The following is a 15131-nucleotide window of genomic DNA, read 5'->3' as shown; positions in this document are numbered from 1 at the left end:
AATAAAATAAAGATATGATGCTAATATTATAAATCCATTTCATATAAAAGTTGCTATATTTGAAATCACATGTCCCATTGCAACAGCTACATAAAATAAATAGAACAATGCTATATATATTTTGATGTAAATTTAGTTTAATTACTTAATTTAATAAATATATTTTGCTACAAAAACTAAAACTCAACTTCTGTCTTTCAAACTTTTCTAAGCAATTTAAATATATAGAGAATAAATTAAAAGATATAATCGCACGGACAACGGATCTAGTGTTTTTAAAAACCGGACCGTCTAAAGAACTTTAAATTTTTCAGGGGTCATGCATGGGTCATCATCGTGTTTGGCCGGTTTGATCTGAGTTTGATTAAATTAAACTGAATTTAATAATGTTTTATAAATAAGATGTATATTCTTACAAAGATAGATCATATCATATAAAAAGTTTCAATAACCATAATGTTTAAAAAACTTTAAAATACCAAATTGAAAATGTAATAAAAATGATGAAATTATTTAATAGTTTAAATCTAAATCAATATAAAAAGCACGTTTAAAATCACTCTAGACCGCCATCATTTAAACAAAAGAAGCTTAAACCACAAGCAAGAAAAAGACTGATAGTTACTAAGTTTTCGTTTGCTCTCGTGAAATAAGAAAGAAAAATAAGTTACATGTTTTGTTTCTTTTATAAATTGAGACAAATTTCATATATGTTAGTGTTTTAATTATTAAAGTCTTTAACACAAGTGATCATAAAATAATATTTAAAAACAATACCATAAAGTGGAGATTTAGGTTTGTAAATTTTAAAACTTGTGAGTTGCAGAAACGTCGAAAGAAAAAAAAAGGCCGAGTTTTTCTTCATCTAACGACTATCTGGGAACCAGAACAGAACAATCAATGTAGTACATGTCCCTATGAAACAATCTTGCTATCTTAACTAATGATGTGACAATACATTTTCCGTACGAAGAATAAAAAATCGAGAACTCCGTGAATCTGTTCTTCAGCTTCATCTGTTCTTTCAGCTCAGTTGAAAAGTTAGGTCATGCTCAGGATCTTGAATCACTGAGACTAGGTCCTTACAATTGGTGCCAAAAGTCTGACACGTCGATAGCGGTAACATACATTCCATTGCCCATAAGAGAGCATCTAGCTCCGAGTGAAGAGGTGAGCTTCTTCTATGTTGGTTTCTTACTCCCAATAACTGAGTGTCTTCTCTAGAGTTTATCAATGTCCAACCATAACCACTAAAGAATGAGCCATGTATCCATGATCCATTATCATACATTTCTCAGAGATTTTGTTTGTTCATGTGATGTATTTCCGCGGTTCTTCCTGTTTACAATCAGCTTCAAACCAAACATGACATTCTGACTCAGCATGTCAGAGATTTTCCAATGGGTCCATGTCTATTCCTCTGAATAAAGAAGAGACGAGTTATGGTGATACTTTATTAATCTTTTACAAACCATATTTTACTTTAAAGAAGAAAACTATTTATTTTGTTAACAAAATTTTGGTTTACATATCAACCGGAGTTTAGTCGGTTCCCAGGTTTTAAACGGTTTAATATGTATTTTTGTCATGTTCAACTATAGTTGGGTTTTGGTATTAACCCAACCCAATTGGTGTCCGGTTCGCGGTTTAACAAGGTGCGACCACCGGTCTGGTCCGTGTTTAAAACACTGAGTTAGACCATTATGATCTATTGTGTAAACTTGTGATATGTTCGAGTTAGAGCATCTTCAATAAAATGTTCAATAGAATTAATACTCGATAAATTAATAATGTTAAATAAAACTTAGGAATGTTATTAAACGATTATTCAATAAAATGTCTTTCAAATAATCTGCTATCACACTCATTCATTCTCTTAGAACCGACTGAACTCAGGTAAAACACAAATGCACTTTATCTATATCATCAAAGCACAAGTAGGACATACATGGATACTTAAGCAAACTTTCTAGCCACGAGATTGTGACTCATTTATGAAACATAAATTACTTGTCGTTGGCTAAAGTGTTAATGTTAACAAATCAGCTTTTATAAGCTTTTCTAGTGTATTATTCCATTTTAATTTCAGCATAATTCTGCTACAAATTTGAGTTTTATTCTAATTTTTTTTTCCTAAAGAAATAATGAGTAAAAATAGAAAATAAATTCAAAATAAACCATGGGTAAATTTCATGGCGTTTATAGATATGGTTTGCTCCATGTTGATAGGAGTCATTCGTTACAGAGGGTACATCAATAAAATCTCACTAGTCTATATACTAATCACATACTAAATCTCAATCGATAGAAACTACAGCCAAAATGGAGATACTAAACGCTAGTGAACAGAAAACAGTCAACATACTAATCACTTATTAAACGTTTAGTGAACACTGAACAGAAACTAAATTGAAGTTGGTGGGTGTCTCGATCTTCAAAACTCAAGACTTTGTCCAGAGTTCTCTTAAACTGTGGGGCCATCCTCAAGTTCAGAGGCTTCTTATCTGAAACATCTGTCCTTAATTTCTTCTTGGAACATGTTCGTCTGATTCTCAATTTGAACAACCTCAACAGAAACGAGTTTCTCTTCCTATCCTCTGTTTTCTTCTCCTCTTCTTCAAGTTCTGGACGAGTCAAAAAGGGATGAAACATCAAATCATATGCGCTTCCTCTCTCCTCAGGTTTCCTTGACAAGCAAGTTTCGATAAAGTCCTTTGCATCGGAAGGCAAACTCGCTGGGATCTCTGGAGCTTCACCACAACGGAGACGAGAAGCGATATCACTGAGTTTAACGCCTTCCCATGGAACCACGCCCGTGTACATCTCTAGAACCAAACATCCCACCGACCATAAGTCTAGGGTTTTGTTGGCGACGCCGTCACGGACAGACTCCGGCGGCATGTAAATCGGAGTACCCGCCCACGGAGAATCCTTCGCCCAGTAATGAGGAACTTGTCCGACTTCCAGAGAGTTTCCAAAATCAGAAAGCTTAACCTCGTACTGTGATGAATCTTCTGTCGGAGAAGGAAACACAAGAATATTGTCGGACTTTATGTCGCAGTGGACATAACCGTGTCCGTGAATGGAGACCAAACCTTCAAGAATCATGCGCGTGAAATCTTTGATCAATGGTTCGGGCAACTTTCTGTCGGGGTAATTGTTCAAGAAAGCGTTTAAACTACCTTCAGAAGCGTACTCGAGAAGCAATTTGTGGACTCTGTTTCCGTAGCTGCTGACACCTTCTTGCAGAAAATCTCCGAAGCATGTAATGATCCTCGGATACCCTCTGAGTTCTCGCAAAATCTGAAGCTCTCTGTTGAGGTTGTCGGAGTCTTCGTCGTAGGAGTTCTTTACGGCCGCGAGAAACGAAGAGCCGTCGTGGTTAGTGTAACGGACGAGATGAACATAGCCACAAGATCCTTCCCCAAGAAATTTGATGAACTCTTCGTTTGATTGCATTGTTTACTTTTAGGGTTTCTATATTGAATTGCTTGGAAAAAAAAGAAAGTTACTACAGTGGAGAACAGCAGAAATAAAATTGATGGGAGATGGTAAAAAGGAAATTGTAGCGAACGATATGAGATTATCAGATTTTATAGAGTTAGGTTGATGCGTCAGAAAGGAAATTTGAGAGACTCAAAAAAGGAAATAGCCAGGTTAAAAAAAAAAGGAAATTTGAAGTTCCGAGCGAAGAATCAAAAAAGGAAATCAACTTCTTTGAAAAAATATTTTGATATTGGTAACGTTAAAATTCGAGCATCAGATAGATATTGGCTAATAAGTTAATTAAGATAATAACCAAAGCTAAATTTAATATATAAAATAACAAAAACCTTACTTTTACTACATAATACTATTTTACTCTCTTAAATTATTCTATACAGATATATAAGTTAGAGAAATTAGGACGCATACCAAAACATTATAACCTATTTAGCAAAATACCAATCGCAACTATTTGAAGACTGTACACATTCGTATATGACCATGCTATTCCTATGCTTAATTAAATCATTTTTTTCCTTACGAATGCCTAAATATTATAGCTAGATTCGATAAGATCTTAGATCCATGTGATTATATTTTCCAAAATCTTTGTTTGTCAGAAAATAAATAGTTTTTCTCCTAATCTTCTTCAAGATTTTGAAATGTGAAATTATTATAGCACTCTTTCTCTTTCATCTATGAAACCTTTCAACTATCTCTCTTCCAAGAACAAATCCCAATTTCACTGAAAAAACCCTACAAAATACCATCACCACAATTATAAGGATTGAAAACTTCATATATCTTTTTTTCTTTCAAGATCTCTCATATTTTTTAAATATACTTCCTCTAAGAACAAATCCCTGTCAACCCGACGAAACCACATAAATTCCCTTCAACCACCATCATAAAGATGGAGGACAAGAAATCTGAACCACCGCCATGCCTCATCCTAGAAAGGATTTTTGCGGGAGGAGAAGAACCAATTAAGGTCAGGGTAACACCATACCACAAACCATGTACCATCAGAAAAATTCTCAAGGCCTTTGACACCGGCGAAATTAATCATATTCACAGTTATAACTAAATTCAAAACGGAAGTTAATCTTGACCAAAACACAACACATAGTGGGTTATTTATTTGTAATTAAGGACAATAATTATTGTATATGCAGTGTTTTGATAATTAAATTTATTACCATCTCACAAAATTGTTAACCGTAAAATTTATTTATTGGATAGTCAGAAAAATTATTGTACCATAACAATGAATTTTGAATTATTGAAAATAAAGTTTTTCATTACCATTAACAAGCTATTAAACAAGTTACACATCTAACTACAAAATTAAAAGGCAATCTTATAAGTTACACATCTAACTACAAAATTAACAAGCAATATTATATCATAGACTGTAGGGGTGTAGGGGTTTCACTACATGGTTAAAACTATAGAGTGTAGGAGTATGATCATTTATAGCAAATCTTGTTATTAACATGTTTCTTAATTCTGTTAGCCATCCAAAAAATATGGTAACTATCCATAAGGAAAATTGGACATATGATAATAGACATATATTTTTACTCTATTTATCAGGTCTTATGCTTAATGAAATTGTCTATACGATTTAGTGTATTGTATTATAGTGTCAAGGGTTAGGTGTTGCTATTGGATTTAAGGCTTATGATATTGATTTAGAGTTTGGATTTTACGGTTTAGTATATTTTGTTTTGGGTTAGAGTTTAGGGTTTATGATCTGGTTAAAGTTTATAGTTTACGATTATGGGTTTAATGATTAGGATTTATGATTTGGTAAAGGTTTTTTTTTTTTTGATCAAGATTTGGTAAAGGTTTAGGGTTTGAATTTTAAGTTTAATGTTATGACTTTGAGGCATAAATTATTTTAGATAGCTAACCAACAATTTTATTAGACGATAAATTATTTTTGCCATACAATTTTAATGTTAGCAAACATGATTTTCTGATAATTTACACTCAATTTATAGACGCCTACAATTTCGAAAACAATAGAAAGCATTCACACAATTTTTATGTAGAGGAGGTAAAGTCAGTGAACAAGTGGATGAGGTTTACTCTGCACCAGTCACTGTTTACCCTCATTTACCGAGGCAACTTTAACAAATCTAAACTCAAATCTTTTGAAGATTTCATCATATCTAAAAAAATCACGCCAGCTATATTTGAGAAAACGAAGCGTCTATGACTCATAGAAAGAGCAAGAGTGTCAATTTACTGCATGCCACATCACGCGCGATTCTTAAGAGTTACTGTTTTTGGTATATGCCTTATATTCCACTTTTCCTTTGTTTTTAACCAAATTAGCTCTATAAGTTATTTATTTAGCTTTACTAAAAACATTTTACTCTTCTTATTCTTGAATTTTATCTTTACAAAGGAAAGGTCTAAAGAAAAATCCTAGAGAAGAATAAAAAAGTAAATCACCGTTATTAAAAAAATATTTGATCTTGGTAATGTAAAAATTTGAGCATCAGATATTGGTTAATAAGTTAAGTAGGATAATAACCAAAGTTAAAAACTGATATATAAATTCCCAAATATAATATCATTTGTCTGTTAAAATATTATTTTATTCTATACAGATATATTAGTTGTATATTCAGTTTTATTAAAAATATTTTACTCTTTTTCATCTTGAAATTTATATTAAAAAGTTCATTTACAAAGGAAAAGCCGAAAGAAATGTCCCGAGAAAAGAATAGAAAATAATTTAATTTTATTAAAAAAACACTAGGCAAAATCTTCGCTACGCTGCAAATATTTTTAATACATATTAGTTTACTAGGTGGACAATCCGCCCGCATCTGCAAGCATTAATATGATTCATATATTGTATGTATCTAATCTATTAAAAAACCCCTATTCGAAAACTCGGTCTCGGCGGCCGTATCGGCGGTGGATAGGCGCTCGGCGGATGAGAGCCGCAACGATTTTGATATAATCGGCTTAAAAATCAGAAAATTCGAAAACCTCACCTTTTGTTCATTAGAGTTCGAGAAATCGAATTTATTTGATAGATCTATCAGTTTTGAGTTTAAATACCAAGAAAAACGAAAGAAAAAGATGAGAATTTGACAAAAAAAATATTTGGCCGCCATTGAAATTGAGTTGCAGATCGTGTGCCTAAAGAAGAGGATGATTAGAAAATGTCCATATTACCCTTATTAAGGTTAATGCCGAAAAAACCTAAAATCTCCACTGTTGGGGATTTGAACCCGTCACCTACAACTCAAACTAAGCGTCTAAGCCACTGAACCAACTCAACATCTCTTGTACTCATATACCATATATAATATCTATCCGATAACTAATATAAACACCCTAAAACTAAGCTCTGATTAATCCCCCTATAATCCCCGCATAATTGATTCGGCGCTAGGTTCCATCTGGCTGCACGTACAGCGCCTAGCGCAATCCCAAACAGGAATTAAAACAGAAGTATAAATAAGAAATACCTCTAAAACTTACAAGTTATTTACAGTACAATGCTAGTAAAGTATTAAATAATCCTAACTTTAGGCAATTTATGTCTTTTTCTATTTTATTAAATCATTTCCTAAATCTTTTTTACTCTCTTAAAAAAATTTGGTGACATTAACTAAGGAAAATCAGTTTACTATTGCTTCCATACAAAAATAGTTTCCAAAAATATAACAATTAGATGCCTATTATTACGGAAGTATTAATGAATATCTTTTAAAAATAAAGGTTATTTGTTACTGTTACATATTATACTAATAATATAGTGATATTCAAGTATATTTATGACCACATTCAAATACTTTTGAGACATAACATAATTAAAACAAAGAAATAGCTGATTTACGTAAGCAACTCCGCACATACGAAAATAAAATGTATATTTTTATATACAAAATATGATCAATGTTGAAGAATATAAAATCTACAACACCAAATTTAACTAATATATATATATATCAATTCTATTATACATTAAAAATTTGATCTATAAGAAAATAATAAAAATGTACATGTGCCGAAGCGTGATTCATATTCTAACATGTTGAAAATCAAAATAAAATTACTCAATATAAACTATAAAAAAATTGTTTAAAAATGACATATTAATTAATTATTTCATGCAGTAAATTTTTAAAATATAGACTACTATTTGTACAATATAAATATTATTTAAAAGGTCAAAATTATTTTATTAAGTGTATAAGTAGAAAATAATTCTTTCACACTAATTCCGTCTTTCTTTTTATCTCTCTCTATCTCATTCATTTAGGTTATGTCTCTCTATCTCTCTCTCACTCGATCTCACTAATTAAACATAATAGATAAATTAGATTTTGTGAGAATTAAAAAGACATACAAATGCAATACTTAACAAAAGGAAATTGCACAAAAACAAACTATTTTTATTTTTATTTCGTTTTCAATTTAACTTATTGATCCAATTGGTGACTATGTTGAAAGGAAAAAATTATGTTAATTTTTTTGTTATTCAAAATTTTTACCAGTTAGACTGAATTTTTGGTCAAATTATTGATAGGTAGGTTCCACTCTTTTCCTAAATATTCCTCATGAATGAATGAATTTATAAAAGAAAGTTTTCGTCTACAATTCTGATGATGAAAAATATGAATAAAGTTTCCTATTATTTTATTATTTCAGTTCCTCAAAAAAAAATTATTTTTTATTTAATTTATTTTTTTCATCCATATGGCGGTCACCAATCAAACCCACCCCAATAAATCCTTAAGATTAAGAATATTATTGAACCCATTAAATTAGGGATTTCAATAAGACTTATTCTTGGGTCAGTGTTTTTAAAACCGGACCGGAAGCTGACCCGGAAATATTTTGGGACACGGTTCAATATGGTTCGATCGAATCAAATCTGGTTCAATAATATGGTTTAATATTTTTTTTAGTATGTAAATATAAAACTAATATTAGTAAACATGATGCATAGTTAAAATATAAATCAATTTTTAACATAAAATATTATAAATATAAATTAGTTTTTTGTTTATATGGATGATTTATAGATTTTTGATAGTTTTAGTGGTTTTTATTGGTTTAATAACTTTGAAATATAATCCGGCTATGTGGCCGGTTCATGGTCGAACCAATTACTAGACCAACCCGGCTTATAACCGGTTCATGGTCGAACCCGGTCCAACCATCGGGTCGGTCCGGTTTTAAAAACACTGTCTTGGGTTCACCCCCTAGGGTGAACCTCTAGGTTCACCAACCAATAAGATTATGTTATTTCATATTCGATATCTTTTAAAAAAGGAAACAAGATATTGTCAAGTTATATTATGTTTTTAAAATAAAAAAGTAAAAAATAAATAAATAAAAATAGTAGTAGTTACAGAAAAAATATTTTTAAAAAATATTTTTAAAGTCGTTAGAAAAACACCAAATCCTAAACCCTAAATCCTAAACCCTTGGGTAAACCTTAAACCCTTGGATAAATCCTAAATTCTAAATAAAAACACTAAACACTAAAACACTCAAGGGTTTAGGGTTTAGTATTTTAGTATTTAGTGTTTTTGATATAGAATTTATTATTTATCCAAGGGTTTAAGGTTTAGGATTTAATGTTTAGTGTTTTGCTGACGACGTTAAAAATATAATTTTTTTTTTAAAAAATTTCTGTAACTACTACTACTTTTATTTATTTATTTTTACGTTTTTGTTTTAAAAACATAATATAACTTGATAATATTTTATTTCATTTTTTAAAAAATACCGAATATGAAATAACACAATCCTATTAGTCGGTAGGTTCACCGTATTAGATTATAGGGTCATACGGAATAATCTTTATTTAAATAAACTCATCTAAAGGTGAACTACAGTTAAATAGAATTCAAAATGATTAAAACATACATGATTTGTCCTTGGAATTCATTATCTTTATATTCAAACGTATATGTTTTAGACATGCATATATAGTTTGGACATGTGCCAACATACAATTTAAAACCAACAAAATATTGTTTTGTACATGACATTGCATCTTATACAGAATATTAAAACAATTACAATGTATAACTATCTTAACAAAAATACAAAACAATGCAAACAACTATTATTATAGTTTAATATTAGAGATATGGTAGTATGAAATTCGTAACCGAACAATATTATTGAAATTTCGTCATGACTTGTATCCATATATATTATTAGGGTTCAGTGTAAGGGATATGGCTGTGGGTCAAATATTAATGCTTTAGTTCTACAACAGAATTCCGTTGAAGTGTGTAAGCACAAGAAAACTTATGCAACATGCCATGATCTTTAACCAATTCAAAGAATGCTAGTTCTGGTGCATTGTCACTATGGATTGTCTTAACAACAATATGATATTGCGTTTGAATATGTTTGAGAAAAGCAGGAAAAATAGAACCAACATCATTTTTATTTCTCAACATATAAATCTAAGTAACCCTTGTACATCATCAATAATCGTAAGAAAATACTTTATCCATCTACAGACTAGATGGAGAAAGGTCCCCAAATATCTAGATGGACCAAATCAAATGGGTGACTCAGACAAACGATTGTGAGAAAAAGATGGAATGTTATTTTGCTTAGCTAATGGACATATAGAGAGTGATCTATACTAGACTTAGACAAGGAAATACCAGAGGAAGATGCTTTAACCTGTTAAGGGTTGGATGGCATAAACGTTGATGCCATAAGTTCCCATCAATCAATGATCTACAGAAGTTTGTATGAAGCGAGTTGATGATCGGCTCAAGAATGTATAGATTTTGCAAATATGTCTTTTACCAATCATCAAGTCCCGAGTATAGCCATGAATAAAAAAAGTACGAGAGAAAAATGAGCTGAACATGTTTCATTATGCAAAAGTGAACTAACACTGATCAAATTGAATCGAAAAGATGGAAGTGGAACATGCAAAACATTATAAGACCAATGAATGAGATATGTGAATGGTCCCTGTATGAGTAATAGGAACATTATTGAAAAGATATTGTCACATCCTGCACAGACGAAGTCCCACTAAACATTGTCCATTTCGAACAAACATGGATAGTAGCCCCATTTGTCGATCATCCAACTATCATCAGGAAGAGTAAAGCAAGAATAGAAAGGCATTGGTGTTGGAAAGTAAGAGCATAAAAAGCGTATGTTTTATTGCCAATTGTATTTTATGGATTTTGTATCCACTTAGAAATAGGGTACAAAAGTTGTATTATATGAATAATAAATAATTTATAAGAAAGTGTATATACTATTGATTAATTATGAAAAGTGACAGAATTACAAAGAGTTTAGACAAACATTGGTCTAATTTATATTTCCCTAGAGTAATACATATGGACGATAACACATTTTATTAAAATGCTAACGCTAACGTTTTCATTTAATTCCACACACGATGATAATTAAAACGTCCACTTTGTTATATAGGTTTCTTTTGTCTTAATGGATTTATTATACAACACATCTGTAACATCATGTAAAAGATGTTACATATGAATATACCATACCGTTAAACAATAGATCATTGCACTGTAGTTTATACACTATCAAACATGTGTCTATTTAAATTATATTATGAGAAACAAAATACTTTTGTTTACTTTCCAAAGTATTAAGAAATCAAACAACGTTCCTCTTGGCAACATCTTCTTTATATAACCTTTTCGATTTTTTATCACAAAGTCGATTGTGTGCATATTTAATTTTTTTTATCACCAGTCGATATCAATATTTATGTATTGTACTTTTCAGAATTATATATAATTACAATATATATATATATATATATGCTATCCTAATTTTATTGTCATTGACTTAAATGTTTGAAAACAATGGATATGATTCAGACTTATATTAGGTAATTAAGTGTCAAAAAATCATATTTACATTCATTAATCAGATATGAAATCCTTAATCAGTGCTGCAAAAACTGACATTTAAGATCCGACTGGTGACCATTCTGGAAACAAGAGAAACGAATAGAAAATGAACGTAGAGGAATAAAATTGCAGGAATGAAAAGAAATGGTTGTTTCATCCCATAATTAACAAGGCATGAATTTGTTCTTTAAAAAATGAATGGTAGGGAATAAAAAAGAAAAATTTATTCTTTATGAATGGTGGTGATTTTTTAAGAAGGTTAGTGAATGCATTATTCCTCGTCTCCTCGTACTTAGTTATGATACACTATATACGTATATGTAAAACGATCTTATTTATAATTATTACCATATAAGATTCCTAATTGGAAATGATATTAAGAAGTCAACTAATATAGATCCTAACATACTATAGCTCATAAGTGAATGCGATAGATACTATATATATTTTTTAGTCAATTGTGATTGGTTGATTTTAAATATGCTATCACAGTACTATTGTATAATATTCCATATTGGAAAACCATATTGAAAGTTAACTAATGTTGCCTCATTATCGATGTTTTTAAAACCGGATTGGATATCGACTTGGCGTATCTAATGGTTGATTGGTTGGACCGGTTTAATCGGCTGAACCAGATTTTTTTTTATTTTAAAATAAATAAATATATATAATTATATCTTTAGACTATACGGATCTAAAAAGTAGTTCTACATATGATATGTTATTTGTTCTTTTTTATTAAATAAAAATAATAAAACACAAGTAAAGCTTTATATACTAGAAAAAATAAATAAAAGCCATCTTAAAAATGAAAAATATTTTTGATAACTAACCTTAATAATAATAACTAACCTTAAAAAGTAGCTATATATGACATGTTCTTTTTTTTTATTAACTAAAAATTAATAATAAACATAAATCTAGCTTTATATACAGTACACAAGTGAATACTATATAAATTAAAATAATAAAAACCTAATGATCGACCTTTTTAATTACTGTATTTATTTATTCTTACAACTAAAATACCAAATTTTATAAATATGGAAAAATGAGGATAGTATATGAGAGTTAAATATATTTTTACATTCTTTCTTCAAAAATAGAATTAAGTAAACAATCAATTAAATACTCATAGACAAACATTGATTATGAAATATCAAATTTTAATAACAATTAAAAGTAAATTAATTATATGTTAATTTTAGAAAACCGGGTTTTAAAGTTGATCCGGTCTTCAGCTTTACCGGGGTTTTCTCAAATCTAGATTTTAAATCGAACCTGACTTGGTTAATTCAATGAGTCACGGTTGGACCGATTTGACCGGCCGGTCGTATCCAGTTTTCAAAACACTGCTCATTATTGATTTACCACACAAACCAAATTTCCCTCCATGTATACATGACAAAACTGATTTCATACGTCTGCATAAAAATACATATATACATCCTATTCGGTTATAAAGTGAACATATAAAAATATTTTGAACATTGACTTTCACTCTGCGCATCTTAACCTAGTAGATATATACTAAACATGCATGTGTATATATTTATCTTAAATTTGACTATTAGTTTAATATCATAACTAGGTGATAACCCGCGCCTTGCGCAGGATGAGATTATTAATTTCGTTATTTATAAGATAAGAAGACATTAGATCTGTTTAATGCGGACATCGATTTGGTTTTAGGTTGGATTTTTTAGACTTTTCAATTGGCCACAACTTATGTGTATTATCAACTTATCGCAGCCATTAGATCTGATTTATGTGGATTTGGTTTTAGGTTTAGGATATATGAGTCATTATCAACTTATCAGAGCCATTATAGAAGAATGCTTAGGTTTTGCGTTTAGGTTTTAAGTAAGAAAGATGGAAGACATGTGTCTTATATAGGTCTAAAAAATCTAATGAAAGTTACGCTGATCGCTTTAAAAAAAAATTAATGTCATATATTTGTGCCTTGCTCAGCACAATCGATGTATATATTCCCATAAACCAAAGTTTTCAAACATATGCAAATCCCCTATCATCAATCAACCTTGCTAATCACTCAAGGTAGCAAAATCGATTTCAAAAACAGAGCTTAATGTTTCCTTCTGTATAATAACAAACCGATTTTGAATTTTGGTTTAAAAGTGTTAACCATAATAATAGGGAAAGCTCTGATTTTGAAAACGATTTTTATTATACCAAATGAAAGTGTTAAACCATAATAGAGCTTAGCGTTAAAACCATTACCATAATAATAGGGAAAGCTCGAGAATAGAATGTTTCTTTATTATACCAAAAAAAACTTGTCATCATTAATATATATATTGGTCATTGATAACATAGCTTCAAAGGTTTTTATATACACCAAAACCTCAAAAACAATTGTCCTTGAACAAACTCAAGATTGTTTTCTTTGTGGGATTATTCAGCTTTCAGCTATGCTATCTTAACATAGGTCTCCAACTTGTATTACATTGAAGATTATTATCATCAGAAAGAAAAGTTTGTTTCTCAAGAGTCTGGTACACCATTTCATGGAACGACCCTCCTTGGAGCAGCTTCTCTAACTTTTGCTTACTCAAAACAATTTTCATTTTCATAACACTCACGTTCTTATTGTCATCACCATCAGTGTTGTTGGTTCTTTCACCAGTGTGATCGGCTACACCTTATCTTAGTAATCTTAAGTCTTCTTCCACCTCAGGATCCGTAAACGTTACTTTCTTGGTCTTACATTGAAAATTATCATCATCAGAAAGCAAAGTTTGTTTCTCAAGAGTCTGGTAGACCATTTCATGAATGACCCTCCTTGGAGCAGCTTCTCTAACTCTTGCTTACTCACAACGATCTTCATTCTCATAACACTCACGTTCTTATTATCATCACCATAAGTGTTGCTGGTTCTTGCACCAGTGTGATCGGCTACCTACACCTTTTCTTAGTAATTTTGCGTCTTCTTCCACCTCAGGATCTGCAAAAGTTACGTTGTTGGTCTTTTTCTTTTTCGTTGTTGTAGGGACAAGATAGTAGAGACGACCAGAGAGAGAAGCTTAACATCGGGAAGATGATGGCAAACACTGTTGTTGTCAAAGAGAGTGTGACCAGAGAACTGTGTAAGGATGTGATGCATCGTGAACACCTTTTCATAACCCTCCACTTCGATATAACTTTCCAAAATTTTGAAAGCTCAAAAACTTACAAACATGAGAGTATCGACGATGTAAAACGTTTGTTATAGCTTTTAATCAAAATAGGAAACAAAAAATTGTGAGGTGCTCTATTAAATCGATATGACAACGTAAATTTTTCTAAATGAATGTGAAAGCACCACGTGACGAAGGTAGTGTAAATGCATTAAAGCCAATGAATTTCTTTTAATATATAAGGGATTAACTTTGGATTCGGTTCAACTTTTAACTTGAGAAGTAAAATTAAAAAGGCAGGCCGCGTGCGTTTAGTTGGACGTGAGAGCAAAGACGGGACAAAGACAACTTCTCCGCTTAATTTCCCCCAACTTCCTTTTTTCTCCTCTCTATAATATAGTTAATATTATTACCATAAGTTTCGTGTTGTGTGATTCGTACCCATCTTCTTTTTGGTACGTAGCTATTCAATTCAGTCTTTTGGAAACTGCTCAGTCTTGTTGACTTTTTAAAAAAAAAAAAATCTCTTAAATGCAATATCATAATAATATTGTCTTTGGTTAAATGTGAATATACACATAGTACTAATATTTAC

The 15131-nt window shown here is 30.7% G+C and overlaps 1 protein-coding gene across 1 annotated transcript; it reads right to left on the bottom strand.

Moving 5' to 3' along the window:
* Nucleotides 1–2364: 2364 nt before the first annotated feature.
* LOC106297159 (mitogen-activated protein kinase kinase kinase 2-like) lies at nt 2365–3459 on the bottom strand. The gene has a single exon (XM_013733439.1). It carries the CDS (start codon nt 3457–3459, stop codon nt 2365–2367), a length of 1095 nt encoding a protein of 364 aa, XP_013588893.1.
* Between the last annotated feature and the right edge of the window lie 11672 nt (nt 3460–15131).

This window comes from Brassica oleracea, chromosome C6 (genome assembly GCF_000695525.1).
Source record: "Brassica oleracea var. oleracea cultivar TO1000 chromosome C6, BOL, whole genome shotgun sequence".
NCBI classification, from domain to species: Eukaryota; Viridiplantae; Streptophyta; class Magnoliopsida; order Brassicales; family Brassicaceae; genus Brassica; species Brassica oleracea.
The sequence above is the reverse complement of the archived record's forward strand: the minus strand, read 5'-3'. Positions and strand labels throughout refer to the sequence as shown.

Bases quoted from the DNA above. Each gene is read 5' to 3' on its own strand.
- LOC106297159 (XM_013733439.1), bottom strand. From the start codon at position 3,459: ATGCAATCAAACGAAGAGTTCATCAAATTTCTTGGGGAAGGATCTTGT.